General features: G+C 46.2%; 1 protein-coding gene across 5 annotated transcripts; it reads left to right on the top strand.

Annotated features, from left to right (window-relative positions):
- The first annotated feature begins 4,772 nt into the window (after positions 1-4,772).
- On the top strand, positions 4,773-14,933 carry ZNF548 (zinc finger protein 548). 5 transcript variants are annotated; one of them, XM_011932391.1, is made up of 5 exons: positions 4,777-5,029; positions 5,624-5,747; positions 9,049-9,084; positions 11,940-12,066; positions 13,306-14,933. In XM_011932391.1, the coding sequence occupies exons 2-5, from the start codon at positions 5,691-5,693 to the stop codon at positions 14,763-14,765; spliced, it is 1,680 nt and encodes a 559-aa protein (XP_011787781.1). In that variant the 5' UTR covers positions 4,777-5,029; positions 5,624-5,690; the 3' UTR covers positions 14,766-14,933. The 5 variants fall into 5 exon arrangements, with proteins under 5 accessions (XP_011787786.1, XP_011787781.1, XP_011787784.1 ...); XM_011932395.1 differs by lacking the exon at positions 5,624-5,747 and adding an exon at positions 8,036-8,174 and having other exon boundaries at positions 4,880-5,029; XM_011932394.1 differs by lacking the exon at positions 5,624-5,747.
- The last annotated feature ends 190 nt before the right edge of the window (positions 14,934-15,123 follow it).

Here is a 15,123-nt window from a genome sequence, read left to right as displayed (position 1 = left end):
CATTTTGAAAATTATGCAAAATTCTAAATGATCTTTTTCTTTTGAGACGAAGTCTCGCTCTGTCGCCCAGGCTGGAGTGCAGTGGCTGGATCTCAGCTCGCTGCAAGCTCTGCCTCCCGGGTGTACGCCATTCTCCTGCCTCAGCCTCCCGAGTAGCTGGGACTACAGGCGCCCGCCACCTCGCCCGGCTAGCTTTTTGTATTTTTTTTTTTTTCAGTAGAGACGGGGTTTCACCATGTTAGCCAGGATGGTCTTGATCTCCTGACCTCGTGATCCACCCGTCTCGGCCTCCCAAAGTGCTGGGATTACAGGCTTGAGCCACCGCGCCCGGCCGGAATCTGTCCTCTTAAAACTCTTGAGAGGGAGATATTTCCTCATCTGGTTAGTGTAGATAATAAGTTGGCTTCCTGAGCTGGTCAGTGCAGTAGTGGGCTAGAGTTCTGTTTTATATTTGGCTTGGCCATTGTTGATTTCTATAGTCAATTTCTTACATGTAAACAAGGAAGATATCTATAATATTGAGATTTCTTGTTTTCTTAACTGGTCTTAGGTTGAAAACTGATTTAATTTTCATTCTCCTCCCCGCTCCCCGCACCATCCCATTCCTCTGCCTCTGCCAGATCTTCAGCTGAGTAGCGTTTTGGTTTTGTTTGTTTTTTAACCTGGAGGATGTCCCCAAATATCAAAACCTAAACTTCTGATTCTTAGAAGTCCTCCCTTCGATGAGTTGCTAGTTTTATTTCTGAACATGAACTTACCAGAACATCCCCCAGCAATGCCCTTGTTTCAGACATAGCTCTCTATGCTTCCCATTCCATGGCAGCAACTGAGCTGAACTCATCCAAAGCAAAAAAGCAATCCCTGTTTGCTTCAGTGACACAAGGATCCCCAGATGAACAAGTAGCTGTTTCACCCTCCAATTAAATGGAAATAATATTCACTTCTGGTGGAACCTCTCCTTCCTTGGAACAAAGGGCCCCCAACCAGCAGAACTTACAGTTAAGAAGAAGTGGCCAGGCGCTGTGGCTCACCCCTCTAATCCCAGCACTTTGGGAGGCCAAGGCAGGCAGATCACAAGGTCAGGAGTTCAAGACCAGCCTGGCCAACATGGTGAAACCCTATCTCTACTAAAGATACAAAAAATTAGCTGGGCATGGTGGTGCGTGCCTGTAATCCCAGCTACTCAGGAGGCTGAGACAGGAGAATCGCTTTACCCCGGGAAGTGGAGGTTGCAGTGAGCTGAGATCACGCCATTGCACTCCAGCCTGGTCAACAGGATGAAAAAATATATATATATACATTAGCTGGGCGTGGTGGCAGGTGCCTATAATCTCAGCTACTCAGGAGGCTGAGGCAGGAGAATTGCTTGAACCCGGGAGGCAGAGGTTGCAGTGAGCTGAGATCACGCCATTGCACTCCAGCCTGGGTGACAGAGCAAAATTCCGTCTCAAGAAAAAAATAAAAGAAATAGAAAAAGAAGAGTAGCAGAAATTCTGTGAATGAGTTATTAGGTTCAAAAATGAGGATGCTCAATATAATCCATAGGTTCAGAAAAAAATTACGATGAAAAGAATTGTCAAATTTTGTAACTGATACTTGACCTGGTTAAATCTGAATTATTTCTAATTCCCTATGCAGTGAGATAAAAGATAAATATTGTATGTGACATATTCATCATAAAATTATTTGTTGTTTATCTGAAATACATTCTAAATTAGGGGTTCCCAACCCTGGGGCCACAGATGAGTTCTATGGCCTGTTAGGAACGGGGCCATATAGCAGGAGGTGAGTGGCAGATGAGTGAGCATTGCTGCCTGATCCCCACCTCCTGTCAGATCGCCCGCAGCATTAGATTCTCATAGGAGTGCAAACCCTATTGTGAACTGCACATGAGAGGGATCTAGGTTGTATGCTCCTTATGAGCATCTAATGCCTCTGAAACCATCTGCCCCCACACCCCTCTCCCTTATCCATGGAAAAATTGTCTTCCACGAAACCGGTCCCTGGTACCAAAAAGTCTGGGGACCACAGTTCTAATGACACAACTCTTTCCCTGATAATTTGCCCCTACTTAACAATGCCTTGTTTTATAGAATTTGCTCACAGAATTCCTGCAGTTACAGTCTTGATGCCATTTATGTTGTGACAAACCTTCATCATTCGTCATATTCAACTTATTTCATTCCTTTATCTATTGGACATTCATTAATGAGAAACACACTCAACAGTAGCATTCTGAGCCTAAAGACTCATGATGATAAACAGTGTAGAAAACATTACAAACTCTATTATAATTATCCTACCATCTCCATCTGAATTTAACAAAGAAGTGATTTTGTCTCTTTCTTTGGAACTAGTTGAGATTAGGGGCCTGAGCCACCACACCCGGCCAGGTCATATTCTTAAACTGTGTCCAGGTCTTAATTCATAATTAGCAATGACACAGGTCACTGCCATCAAAAATAAAGATTAATGTTACAGTTGCCCTGGAAATAAGAGGCACTGCACACCACACAGGCCACAAGAAACCTTGTTACATACAGAGACAGAAAGCAGAAAGAGAAAAGAGAGTAACTGGAACTATGTCTTTATAACTAAAGTGGCAGAGAATGATGTAGAGATATCGTCAACGGGCAGGAAGGAAAAACACATTTTAGTGTTTGTGGTTGGGGGGTTTTATATGAGTTTCATGCACTTGAGTAAGTGGCTTGCAAGAAAAAAAGTAAACAACTTTGGTTCTATTAGTTTGACCCTGTGATTAATGAATATCAAACAGACAAATACGGAATCTGAGAAAACACAGAACAGTCCTGTGTATACACATAGCAGCTGGGAAACCCATTCCCAGTGTGTCCCATGCACCTATCATTGATCTGAAACCCAGTACATATGTGCTCATTGAACATTTACTAGATAAGTAAATACACAGCATCACACAGCTTCTCTATTCATTTTTATCATGTGGCAAGTCTTCCACTTTATCCTCTGTACTTACCCCTCTAAGCAGTCAATGAGCAATGTTTTCAAGTATGTAAAAAAATTACATTTGGGAAACAAAAGCATAGCGTGTCCAAGTGTCCAGCACAGCCACAGGCTCAACTTCATTCTCTGACTTCTCAGAATTTGCTGTCTCTCACTCAAACATCATTGAGATCTTATCTTTTTCTCACATCACAGATGGATTTCTCTAGGGCTATTTGTGTTTTTTATTTTTCTTTTGGAATAACCTACATAATTACTAATAGATTTCAGTAATTTTTTTTATTTCACAAGTGTTTTTCACAGATAATTTCAACTCCCTGTGCAAATACGGTTGTAAACACAGGTGAAATTTTAAATCACTTCTGAGGAAGAAGATAACATCAAGGAATTCCACACCTTTTTTGAGGATAAGTTGTGTATATGCTTCAACTATGAAAATGGTAGACAATGTCGTGTCCAGAAATGGCATGTATCAGCTGCTCTTGAGAAATAAAAGTAAAATTCTGAGCACCCCCTAACTAACTGAATGGCTGCCCTCTTGACCATGAGAACCCTAGGATAACTTTGGAAGCTGAATTCACCACTATAGAGGAATGGGAAATCAGACACACCTCATTATATCCCCTACCTCACTACAATCATTAGGTTTTCTTCCCTAAGGGCTAAATAGAAATCAGCCTTTTCAGAAGACTACTAGCTTATCTTCCAAGGTACAGAACAGAGAGAAGATGAGATGATTCATTCCTTCATCCTTCTCTGAGACATCTGCTTTCTCTATTCCCTTTTCCCCTCACGTGTTTACTCTATCTTATGTAAAATGTAGATTTACTGGGCACTAACTAGTTTTCACATGTCTGTAATCATTTGTCTCACTGCCAACCCCTCTTCCTTTTTAAGGAAAATGTATAATCAATGCTAAAACTCCTAAGAACCTCTTTGGAAAAATCAGTCACAGATGCTTCTGTGACTTACATTTTTCTGGATGTGCCTTTAGGCTGGTCCAGTAAACCTCCATGATTTGTGACTTATGCTTCAATCACTCATTTTGGTCATCCCTTTCATTTTCAGATAGGATGGTGATTCTTAAAATAAATGGAAAATGTATATCAGATATGAAGTAGTAAGTATTACTAGAATAAAAGCGTTGTACCCTGCATAGGAACACAATTGCTGACTCTGCAGTTAGGTAAGATGTCTTCTCTTTGATCCAGAGGCATAGCTTCACCCTTTCAACCTACTTCAGTGCCTCCTGCCGTCCTTCCTACAAATTCCAGTCCATAGCCCTAACTGTGTAGTCTGTCTTTCTTCTTCTGGACCAAACATATTGAGGCTTACTAAACAGACTCCAAAGCGTAACTGTATGTGTATTTGAAAAGCAATAGTATGGCTGACAGGCGTGAGTAGAGACAGAGCGCCTTTATGGTATGGGGTGTCTCTTTCGACGTGTAGTCATTGGGAATTAGCTGTGCTTCATAGAGTCTTAAATAATAAGTGGCTAACATTTCTGTAAATATCCTACACTACACTACAAAAAAAATACCGTGTGTTGCCTTTAAGAGCAAGCCAAGCCCCCTCCTGTCTTTGGAGTCGGGGACTCCGTTTCCCAGCTCCCCTGACAGTGCCACTGGGCCTTTCTCTGCCATATAAGGACTGATCAACGCTCTAAGACAAGTCCGGAAGCGGTGTCGAAACTTCATAACCCAGAAGACACTGCAGCTCTCGGCGGCACGACTTACCCAATAAAGGTTGAGAAGGTGACAGTTGCGTGCGTGCGTGCGTGCGCACCGTCGGGGGGCGGGACTTCCGTCGACCTCCTGGTGGTGGTCGTTCTGGTGTTTCACTAGGTCCGGCCTGTGGCGCTCTCTGACGTCACCGAAGTGACGGAGCGGAAAAGCGCGAGAAGCGGCTTGGTTCCCACCGCGGAGAGGCGGGAGTGAGTCAACTGACAGGCGCTGGGGACAGTGGTGTCCTTGTCTTGCCTTTGTCGCCCCCGCCCCGCTCTTCCCTGACTGGGCTGGCGGAGGCCTTGCTGATGAACCCGACTGAGGTGGGTGCCCCGTCGCAGGCTCCCCCGCCTCCCAGTGCTGAAGCCCCTAGAAGGGGCCCTGCCGGTCAGGCCCGCTTGTCCCGAACAGAGGGGCGTTCCTGTGTGGGGTCCCCGTATCAGCCGGTTTGATGCAGCCTCAGGGTACCCTTCGGGGACCCTAGGTTCAGGGCATGGAGGCGCTGCCGAGGGGGCTGTATGGGGGCGCCCGGGGTGTGTGTGGTTTCTGCGGGAAAGAGAGCGTTTAGTGAATTCTCGCTTGGAATGGCAGCCTAAGCAGCCAGTAACCATGGAAGGTTGTCGAGGGACGGACAGTTGGAGGGGGCAGGTCCAGAGTTCGAAGTTTCAAGTTAGGAAAACCAGGCTAGGAATGGACACAGGGAGACCGGCGAAAAGGCCCTGAGGCCACTGCAGTAGACCCAGGAGAACTGTGGTTGGGGCTGGACCAGTGACAGGAGAGGGAGATGCGATGAGATTCTTCATAGGCCTGAAAGATAGGGCCGGTAGGTTTTCCTGGGGCTTCAGTTATGTCTGAACAAAGGCAGTGAAGAGCCGTTTCAAGTGTTTTGTTTTGTTTTCTGTTTAAACGTTGGAAAGAATGGAGTTGGGGAAGTCAGTGTAAAGAGCAGATTTCCAGGAGAAGATCACAGGTTGGGTTTTGGACATGGCGGTTCTCCCATGTCTCAGGATGGATGTGTCACACAGGCAGGTGGACATAAAGGTGTGGAGTCTGAGGAAGGGGATTGGGTTGGCCATACCAGAGGGATGGGGGGCGTGGACTGGGCCGGAGCATGGTCTGAGGACCAGATTGAGTAGGAAGGCCTCTGGGGTTTTCGTTTGTTTGTTTGCATAAGTTTAAGGAGTCAAGTGGAGTTTTGTTATATGGATATATTGCATAGTGGTGAAGTCTGGGCTTTTAATGTATCCATCGCCTGAATAATGTACATTGTATCCATTAAGTAATTTCTCATCACCCATTTTCGTCTCATCTTTCTTTTTTTTTTTTTTTTTTTTTTTTTTTTTTTTTTTTTTGAGACGGAGTCTCGCTCTGTCGCCCGGGCTGGAGTGCAGTGGCCGGATCTCAGCTCACTGCAAGCTCCGCCTCCCGGGTTCCCGCCATTCTCCTGCCTCAGCCTCCCGAGTAGCTGGGACTACAGGCGCCAGCCACCTCGCCCGGCTAGCTTTTTGTATTTTTTAGTAGAGACGGGGTTTCACCGTGTAGCTCAGGATGGTCTCGATCTCCTGACCTCGTGATCCGCCCGTCTCGGCCTCCCAAAGTGCTGGGATTACAGGCTTGAGCCACCGCGCCCGGCCTTCGTCTCATCTTTCTACCTGTTTGGAGTCTCCAGTTCCTGTCGTTCCCCTCTGTGTCCATGTGTACACATTATTCAACTTCCACTTACAAGTGAGAACATTTGGTATTTGACTCCCCCCCTCCCCGCCCCTGGGCAGAGGCTCGCTCTGTAGCCCAGGCTGGAGTGCAGTGGCGCGATCTTGGCTCACTGCAAGCTCCGCCTCCCAGGTTCACGCCATTCTTCTGGCTCAGCCTCCTAAGTAGCTGGGACTACAGGCACCCGCCACCACGCCCGGCTAATTTTTTGTATTTTTAGTAGAGGCGGGGTTTCACCGTGTTATCCAGGATGGTCTCTATCCCCTGACCTCATAATCTGCCCGCCTCGACCTCCCAAAGTGCTGGGATTACAGGTGTGAGCCACCGCGCCCGACCGGTATTTGACCCTCTGTTTTTGAGTTGTTTCATTTAATAATGGCCTCCAGTGCCATCCACATTGCTGTAAAAGACATAGTTTCATTCTTGTGTGTGTGTGTGTGTGTGTGTGTGTGTGTGTGTGTGGCCCAGTGGTATTACCTTGTGTATATATATGCCCCATTTTCTTTACCCAGTCATACTTTGATGGACAGTTTCGTTATTTTCCTATCTTTGCTATTGTGAATATTGCTGTGATAAAAATACATGTATGTTTTTTATATAATGATTTCTTTTCCTTTGGGTAGATGCCCAGTAGTGGGATTGGTGGATTTAATGGTAGTTGTATTTTCAGTTATTTGAAAAATCTTCATACTGTTTTCCATTGAGGTTGTACTTATTTACATTCTCACCAACAGTGTATAAGCGTTTTCTTTTCTCCATATCCTGGGCAACATCGGTTATTTTTTGACGTTTTAATGATAGCCATTCTTACTGGTGTAAGGAGATACTGTGGTTTTAATTTGAATTTGTCTGATGATTAATGATGTTGAGCATTTTTTTATATGTCTGTTTGCCATTTATATGTCTTTTTTTGAAAAATGTCTATTAATGTCCTATGCTTACTGTTGAGATTTTTTGTTGTTGTTTTGTTTGTTGTTGAGTTCTTTGTAAATTCTGGATATTAATACCCTGTCAGATGCATAGTTTGCAAATATTTCATCCCATTTTTCAGGTTGTGCATTCACTTCGTTGATTAGTCTTTTTGCTATGTAGAAGCTATTTGGTTTAATTAGGTCCTGTCTGTCTACTTTTCTTTATGTTGTTTGTGCTTTTGAAGTCTTATTCATGAATTTTTTGCCTAGACCATGTCCAGAAGGGGTTTCCCTGGGTTTTCTTTTCGTATTTTTAGTTTCAGGTCCTACATTTAAATCTTTAATTCATCTTGACTTGATTTTTGTATATGGCGAGAGAGACTGGTCCAGATTCATTCTTCTTCATCTGGCAATCCAGTTTTCTCAGCACCTTTTATTGAAAAGTGTGTCCTTTCCCTAGTGTACGTATTTGTTGCCTTTCTCAAAGATCAGTTGGCTGTAGATATGTGGCTTTATTTCTAGGAACTTTATTCTCTTCCACTGATCTATGTGTCTTATTTCTGCAGTCAAATGCTTTACCATTGAGCTATACTCCCTATGTGTCTATTTCTATACCATTATCATGCTATTTTGGTTACTACCAACTTGTAGTATAATTTGAAGTCAGATGGACTTAATTTGAGGGAAATCTTGGGGTTGTCGTTTCAGGTGGGCTCTGTGGTGAGAGAGCAGAGGGCTGAGACTTGGGGGCCAGACCATTGGTGGCTCCATAGACATCATACTCTGTCCAGAAAGGCACAGACCTGGGATTTGGGATTGTATCTATAAAAAGGGAGGCCTGGACTGGGTAAGCAGATAGCCTGGGATGGAGGCTGAGGTGTGAGGTGGTTTCGATTCTACACCTGCAGGCTTGGTTGACCCTCGGGGCCACTCTCTGTTGAACAAGAGAAATGTTATTGAGGCTGGTGGAGTAGCTGAGTTCCAGACCAGAGCACTGCTTTTTCCCTTTCTCTACATGTAAGGGCAAGAGGCGATGATCTGCTGCTCCAGCCAAGGTCTCCTGGCAAGCTCACTTTAGAAGATTCTGCAGCGGGTAGACCTGGTTGCAGAAAGGACCAGTACCTGACCTGCCTTCTCTTCCCCTCTCTATAACTCATTAACTTCATAATGTACGAAACACATACTGATTTAAACCCTAATTAGACAATATCTTTCTAAGTGTGTGCAAACAGGTAGGCAGTTAATAGTCAAATTATTAAGTTAAATTTCCAAAAGTGGTTCATAATTGGTTTGATGTTAATTTATCTCATTTGCTTTCCATGGAAAAATTTAATATGACATCCTCTAAAATCTTAAGCTAAAAACATACATGAAAATTTCAAAACCCCACAATTTCATTTGTATTGAACACATGTACAAAAGCATTAATTCGTGGACCCTAGCAGCTGATATATGGTATATGCTACTGATGTTTGATACTAACATGAGCCCTGTGAGGGGGCAGCTGTTCTTACAATCTATTTACAGATGGGGATACTGAAGCTCAGGTGGGTTCAGTTCTTTCCCATGGTCACAGAGCTGCAGCACTGAGGCCTGAGGAACTTTATGCAATGAATTGAGATCCGTTTGCTCCCAGGCAGAGCAGAAGAGGTGGTGGTCCATCTCAGCCTGTAGGATCCTTCCATGGCTGTCCATTTCTCATGGCCTTTTTCTTCCCTCAGGGTCCCCTAGTGATGGCAGGACCGGACCCTACACAGGTGAGTAGAGTGCTTCCTACCCTCCACCCACTCCGGTTATCTCCCAGATGGTTTTGGCAGGTGCCAGAACCTCTTTTCCTGTCTTTCTCTTATGTCTGAAGAGTGGGTGCTTTCACCAGTTTCAGTATTATAAGTTGGGTGCTGGGTTACATGGACTGGTCCCCGTTTTTGAGAATTGATCTGATAAGATATGTTAGGGCCTCCTGGGCACAGGATTCAGAATGTTTCAATGTTTGGAGGAGAGACCGAGCTGGATTGTTGGGGAACTGCAAGTATCTGTTACATCTGGTAGGAATAGGGAGCAGAGTGGGAGGTGGCTCGAGACACACAAACATCAGGCCTGGAATGACAGCCGAGGTCCTAGGTCTCTATTCTAAGGGAAGCGGGACATGGGGAAGATTTAAAGCAAAAGAGGTAGTGATAGGGCCCTAGTTTAAGGGACTTCCTTTGGCTTCTGAGTGGAGGACAGACTGGAGGTGAGGGTAATGGCAGGGAGATCTGAGAGGATGCTCCTGCAGAAGTCTAGGTAGATGTTGGTGGTGGCTTGTCAAGAGTGGTCATAGCTTCAGTTCTAACTAGAGCTGCCCACATTTTATGATGTAGAGAGTGAGGCAGCTGGGGAGGTGGGATAGAAGGGGAATCAGGAGTGGCCCCGTGGTTTTTGTTTGGAAGCATAGATACTCCATCAGCTAAAATGAGAGAAGTCAGCAGTAGAAGGAATTTTCAGAGTGAGTATGAGGAGTCAGTGTTTGTTCAGGCCACAGATGTCTCAGAGACTCCTGGTGGAGGAGTTCAGGTTGGAGACGTCCACACCACGGTGGCTGTCATATGCACCAGGATGAAGCCGTGGATTCAGTTTAGGTGACAGCATCTCTGGGTTATGGTGGCAGTGCTGTTTGACGATAGAGAATTGGAATGGGGCATGAGAACTGGGTCTCTTACAGGGTACCTGTGCGGTGAGGGGGGAATCAGTAGACAAATGAGGGAATGGAGTGTTTGTGGGTATGAGTGTATGTGAGATGGTGGGGTATAGGAGTGAGAAAGGCTTCTGAAGGAGAGTGGACATGATGGGATTGATGAGGGGGGTAATACAGTGAGGTTGGAGAGTTGCTAAGCATCAGTTGGGATGAGGTGAGGATGGGACTTGTATTAGTCCGTTTCCATACTGCTATAAAGAACTACCTGAGACTGGGTAATTTATGAAGAAAAGAGGTTTAATTGACTCACGGTTCTTCAGGCTTAACAGGAAGCATAACAGGGAGGCCTCAGGGAACTTACAATCCTGGCGGAAGGTGAAGGGGAAGCGCGGCACATCTTCCCATGGTGGCGCAGGAGAGACGGAGAGAATGAAGGGGGGAGAGACACACACTTTTAAACGACCAGACCTCGCGAGAACTTACTGTCAGGAGGAAGGCAAGGGGAAATCCGCCCTCATGATCCAGTCGCCTCCCACCAGGTCCCTCCCCTGACATGTGGGGATCACAGTTCGACATGAGATTTGGGTGGGGGTGCAGAGCCAAACCGCATCAGGAGTGGAAATGTGGAGGTCAGTGCAGCTGGGCTTGGAATGAGGTTTTGGTGGGGAGTGATTTTCCTGGGTATGAGCCAGAGTGTGCCATGAGGCAGGACACAGCTGAGAGTACGTGAAGTCCTCACATGGTTTGTTTGGGCAGCTGACAGTGAAGTGAGAATCAGGGCGATGTAGGGAACCTTCAAAGCAGGGCTTTGGGCTGCCCCCGGCGCTAGGGGACTTTGGTGTTCTGGGGCAGGACTGGGAGTGAACTGGATGCTGAGCGTATTTGCCGTGCACCACCTGGTTTCCGTGTGCAGAGTGGCCTGTTGGGAGGTGAAGGAAATGCCTGTGGTGTGGGCTGGGAGGTGTCTGTGGAATTGACAGGAGTGGAGGTGTGAGAGATGGGATTGGAGTGCTGACCAAAGACTGATGTTTAGGCAGGAGGAGTGTGAATGGAGGCCCCAGGCCCTGGCCCTGGCAGCTCAAGGGAGGAGGATGAGGCTGAGTTTGGTTGTCTTGGGAGGCAAGATCTGGGTGACTCCACGGACACTGGCTGGCGGGAGAGGATGGATCCCCCCACGGGAGGCCCACATCCTAGATGGTGCTTTTCTACCTTGTCCTTCATGTGTTTTCTCTGTGTGCTGGACACGGTGGCCCATGGAAATGGGGAGAGAAAAGTCACTCATGCCACCTGGATGTGGTGTCTCTTCCACACTGGGGGGGTGTGGAGGAGATTGAGCGAGGAATGGAGGTATAGGGGAGAGGGATGAGATCCTGGAGAGAGAAATGTAGCAGTCATTTCACCCATGGGGTTTTAATTTATGGATGTGAGTGAGGGATGCCAGGGACAGGCCAATGACACTGAAAGAAGATATTTATTGCTTGCATTTCCCTAAGGAGGGTGCACACCACATAACACAGGGCCACGTGGTGAGGCCCCAGATTTGGTCAGGAGGAAAATTGGAGTGAGGGGAAAGTTTAGTTTAGTCCACAGATGCTGTTGGGGTTTCCAAGGGAAACAAGGCAGGGCTGGGTGTCAGGATAGTTTGGCTAGTTTTGGTAATTCCAGGACACCTGGGCTATTGGGACTGTCCCTAGTTGAGCAGTACCTGTCCCTGGGTTGATTTAGAACATGGGAAATACTGGCTGGTTTGAGAAAGTTAGAGATGGAGGTGGTTCAGAATATGTGCCCAGGATGGTAGGGGAGGTGGAAACACATTTGGCTGTTAGTTTGGCCCTGTGTTTAATGGGTGGTAAATATAAGTAGAAAATAAATAGAGAACGTAAGTAAATACAGCTGGAAAAGAAGCTGCTCATGTATTCATCTTTCCCAATTTGGCAGGGCCGTGTGGTCTTTGAGGACGTGGCCATATATTTCTCCCAGGAGGAGTGGGGGCACCTTGATGAGGCTCAGAGGTTGCTGTACCGCGATGTGATGCTGGAGAATTTGGCCCTGTTGTCCTCACTAGGTAAGGCCCTCCCTCTTGCCCAGTGTCCCGGTTTGGGCTGTGTTATCCCTTTTTACCCAAAGGCGGCGCTGCGTTTCCCACAGTGAGACCGTGGGTGCTGCTTCTTTCCCTGTTTCTTGGCGTATATGCTGTGGGAGGCAGAGCTGGGCTGTGTGTTCTAGACCCCCTTTTTCCGAGCGTCCCCATCCCTGCTGCTCTGAAGCTTACAAGAAAGGGCTCAGGAACCCAAAACGTTGAATTTTGCATAGAGACCCTCCCAGCCTTGTCTGTCCCTGATCAGGTTACTCTGTCCAAACACATGAGACCTGTGTTTCGTTGTCCCCTTTCTCTCGCTGCTATTTCTTGGTGCCTTCCTGTGCTTGGAATTTCAGGCACCGCCCTGGTCACTAATTTTGGGGACTACTGGGTTAATTGTGCAGGACACAGGACTCTTGTGTGAAGTTCTTAGGATTGTAGAATGTGGGATGCCATGGGCTCGATCTCTCTGGGCATGTGCTGTTTACTCTTTTTCTCTTTCTTTCCGCTAGAGAGGGCCCTAGGCACCTGAGAGGGTGGCTAGTACTTCAACAATGGCATTAGAGGCTCAGGGACATGGTCCTGGTGCCTGGGAGTTGAGAAAAGGGTTGATGTCACAGCTGGGGTCAAATCACCCTGGGAACGTGTCCTGTGCTCACCATTGTTTGCTGTCAGGGCCACTGGCCACAAATTTCTACCTTTTCTTCCCCATTATCATTTCTAGTATGATTGCTGGCCCCTGCACCTCCAGTGCCCCACAGTCTGTACTTCTGGGGCCACCACCCCTCACCCATTCTTTTCCACTGCTCCCTTTGCATGCCTGCCAACGCATGACCTGTATTTAAGGTAGCATGAAGTCTGCATGTATTCCTGAACACCAGCTCCTCTGTCACAGTCTGATCTCTCTGGGTGTGGAGAGAACCTTCTACACACTGCTTTCCAGTCTCCAGCAACCATGGCCTGTTGATGGCTGTGTGCAGAGGAGTTAGTTGGAGATCCTGCCTTCTCTCTCTGTACCGTGTCCCTCCTTTGTCAAGGCTCTCCCATTATGGGCCCTCGCCAGGCCCAGTCCTGCATAGTGGACCCTCCTCTCACTGGCCTTCATGTCCATGATGTCCCCAGTCCCACGGCCTTATTTGTGTGTGTGCCTGACACACATTTGTGACGGAGCCGCCTTCTCCACCAGAGTCAGCATGCACTTCACCCGCATTTCTGTTCTGACAGGTTGTTGGCATGGAGCTGAGGATGAAGAGGCACCTTCACAGCAAGGTTTTTCTGTAGGAGTGCCAGAGATTACAACTTCAAAGTCCTGTCTGCCCACCCAGAAGGTCCACCCTAGTGAGACATGTGGCCCACCCTTGAAAGACATTCTGTGCCTGGTTGAGCACAGTGGAATTCATCCTGAACAAGACATATATATTTGTGAGGCAGAGCTTTTTCAGCACCCAAAGCAGCAAATTGGAGAGAATCTTTCCAGAGGGGAGGATTGGATACCTTCATTTGGGAAGAACCACAGAGTTCACATGGCAGAAGAGGTCTTCACATGCATGGAGGGCTGGAAGGACTTACCAGCCACCTCATGCCTTCTCCAGCACCAGGGCCCTCAAAGTGAGTGGAAGCCATACAGGGGCACAGAGGACAGAGAAGCCTTTCATTCTGGACAAAATGATTACAAATGTAGTGAATGTGGGAAAACCTTCACCTGCAGCTATTCCCTTGTTGAGCACCAGAAAATCCACACAGGAGAAAGGTCTTATGAATGTACCAAATGTGGGAAATTCTTTAAGTACAGTGCCAATTTCATGAAACATCAGACAGTTCACACTAGCGAAAGGACTTATGAGTGCAGAGAATGTGGAAAATCCTTTATGTACAACTACCGACTCATGAGACATAAGCGAGTTCACACTGGAGAAAGGCCTTATGAGTGCAGCACATGCGGGAAATTCTTTCGGTACAGCTCCACATTTGTTAGACATCAGAGAGTTCACACTGGAGAAAGGCCGTATGAGTGCAGGGAATGTGGGAAATTCTTTATGGACAGCTCCACACTCATTAAACATCAGAGAGTTCACACTGGAGAAAGACCTTATAAGTGCAATGACTGTGGGAAGTTTTTTAGGTATATCTCTACACTCATTAGACATCAGAGAATTCATACTGGAGAAAGGCCTTATGAGTGCAGTGTATGTGGGGAATTGTTTAGGTACAACTCCAGCCTCGTTAAACATTGGAGAAATCACACTGGAGAAAGGCCTTACAAATGCAGTGAATGTGGGAAATCATTTAGGTACCACTGCAGACTCATTAGACACCAAAGAGTCCACACGGGAGAAAGGCCTTATGAGTGCAGCGAATGCGGGAAATTCTTTCGTTACAACTCCAACCTCATTAAACATTGGAGAAATCACACTGGAGAAAGGCCTTATGAGTGCAGAGAGTGTGGGAAAGCCTTTAGCCACAAGCATATCCTTGTTGAGCACCAGAAAATCCACAGTGGAGAGAGACCTTATGAGTGCAGCGAATGCCAGAAGGCCTTTATTAGAAAGTCTCACCTGGTTCATCACCAGAAAATCCACAGTGAAGAGAGGCTTGTGTGCTCCATGAATGTGGGGAATTCTTTAGCTAAAACTCCAACCTCATTAAACATCAGAGATTTCACAATGGAGAAAGTGTACCATTGACTATTGTAATTGGGTAGTAATGTGATATAAAATCCACATTTTTATGCAACTAATCTCCAGAACATTTTTCCTCTTGCAAAAAAAATAAAATGCTGGACCCATTAACAACAACTCATTCCCCTTCCCTACTTCCCCAGAAATGTCTCAACTATATTTCTATACTCTATGTCTATGAATTTGATAATCTATTGGTACCTCATATAAGTGGATTCATACAGTATTTATCTTTTGAGACTGGCTTATTTCCCTTAGGATAAGGTCTTCACAGCCCACCCACATTGTATAATGTGTCAGAATATCCTTCCTTTTTTAGGTGAAAAAATATTCTGTGCTATTTATATACTACATTTATTTATCC

This window comes from Colobus angolensis, unplaced genomic scaffold (genome assembly GCF_000951035.1).
Source record: "Colobus angolensis palliatus isolate OR3802 unplaced genomic scaffold, Cang.pa_1.0 Scaffold96, whole genome shotgun sequence".
Taxonomy (NCBI): domain Eukaryota; kingdom Metazoa; phylum Chordata; class Mammalia; order Primates; family Cercopithecidae; genus Colobus; species Colobus angolensis.
The sequence above is the reverse complement of the archived record's forward strand: the minus strand, read 5'-3'. Positions and strand labels throughout refer to the sequence as shown.

Excerpts from the sequence above, each read along its gene's own strand:
- ZNF548 (XM_011932391.1), top strand. The coding sequence starts at position 5,691 with ATGGCGGTTCTCCCATGTCTCAGGATGGATGTGTCACACAGGCAGGTG. Across the intron at positions 9,085-11,939 it reads CAGGACCGGACCCTACACAG|GGCCGTGTGGTCTTTGAGGA; the intron begins GTGAGTAGAGTG and ends CCAATTTGGCAG. Across the intron at positions 12,067-13,305 it reads GGCCCTGTTGTCCTCACTAG|GTTGTTGGCATGGAGCTGAG; the intron begins GTAAGGCCCTCC and ends CTGTTCTGACAG.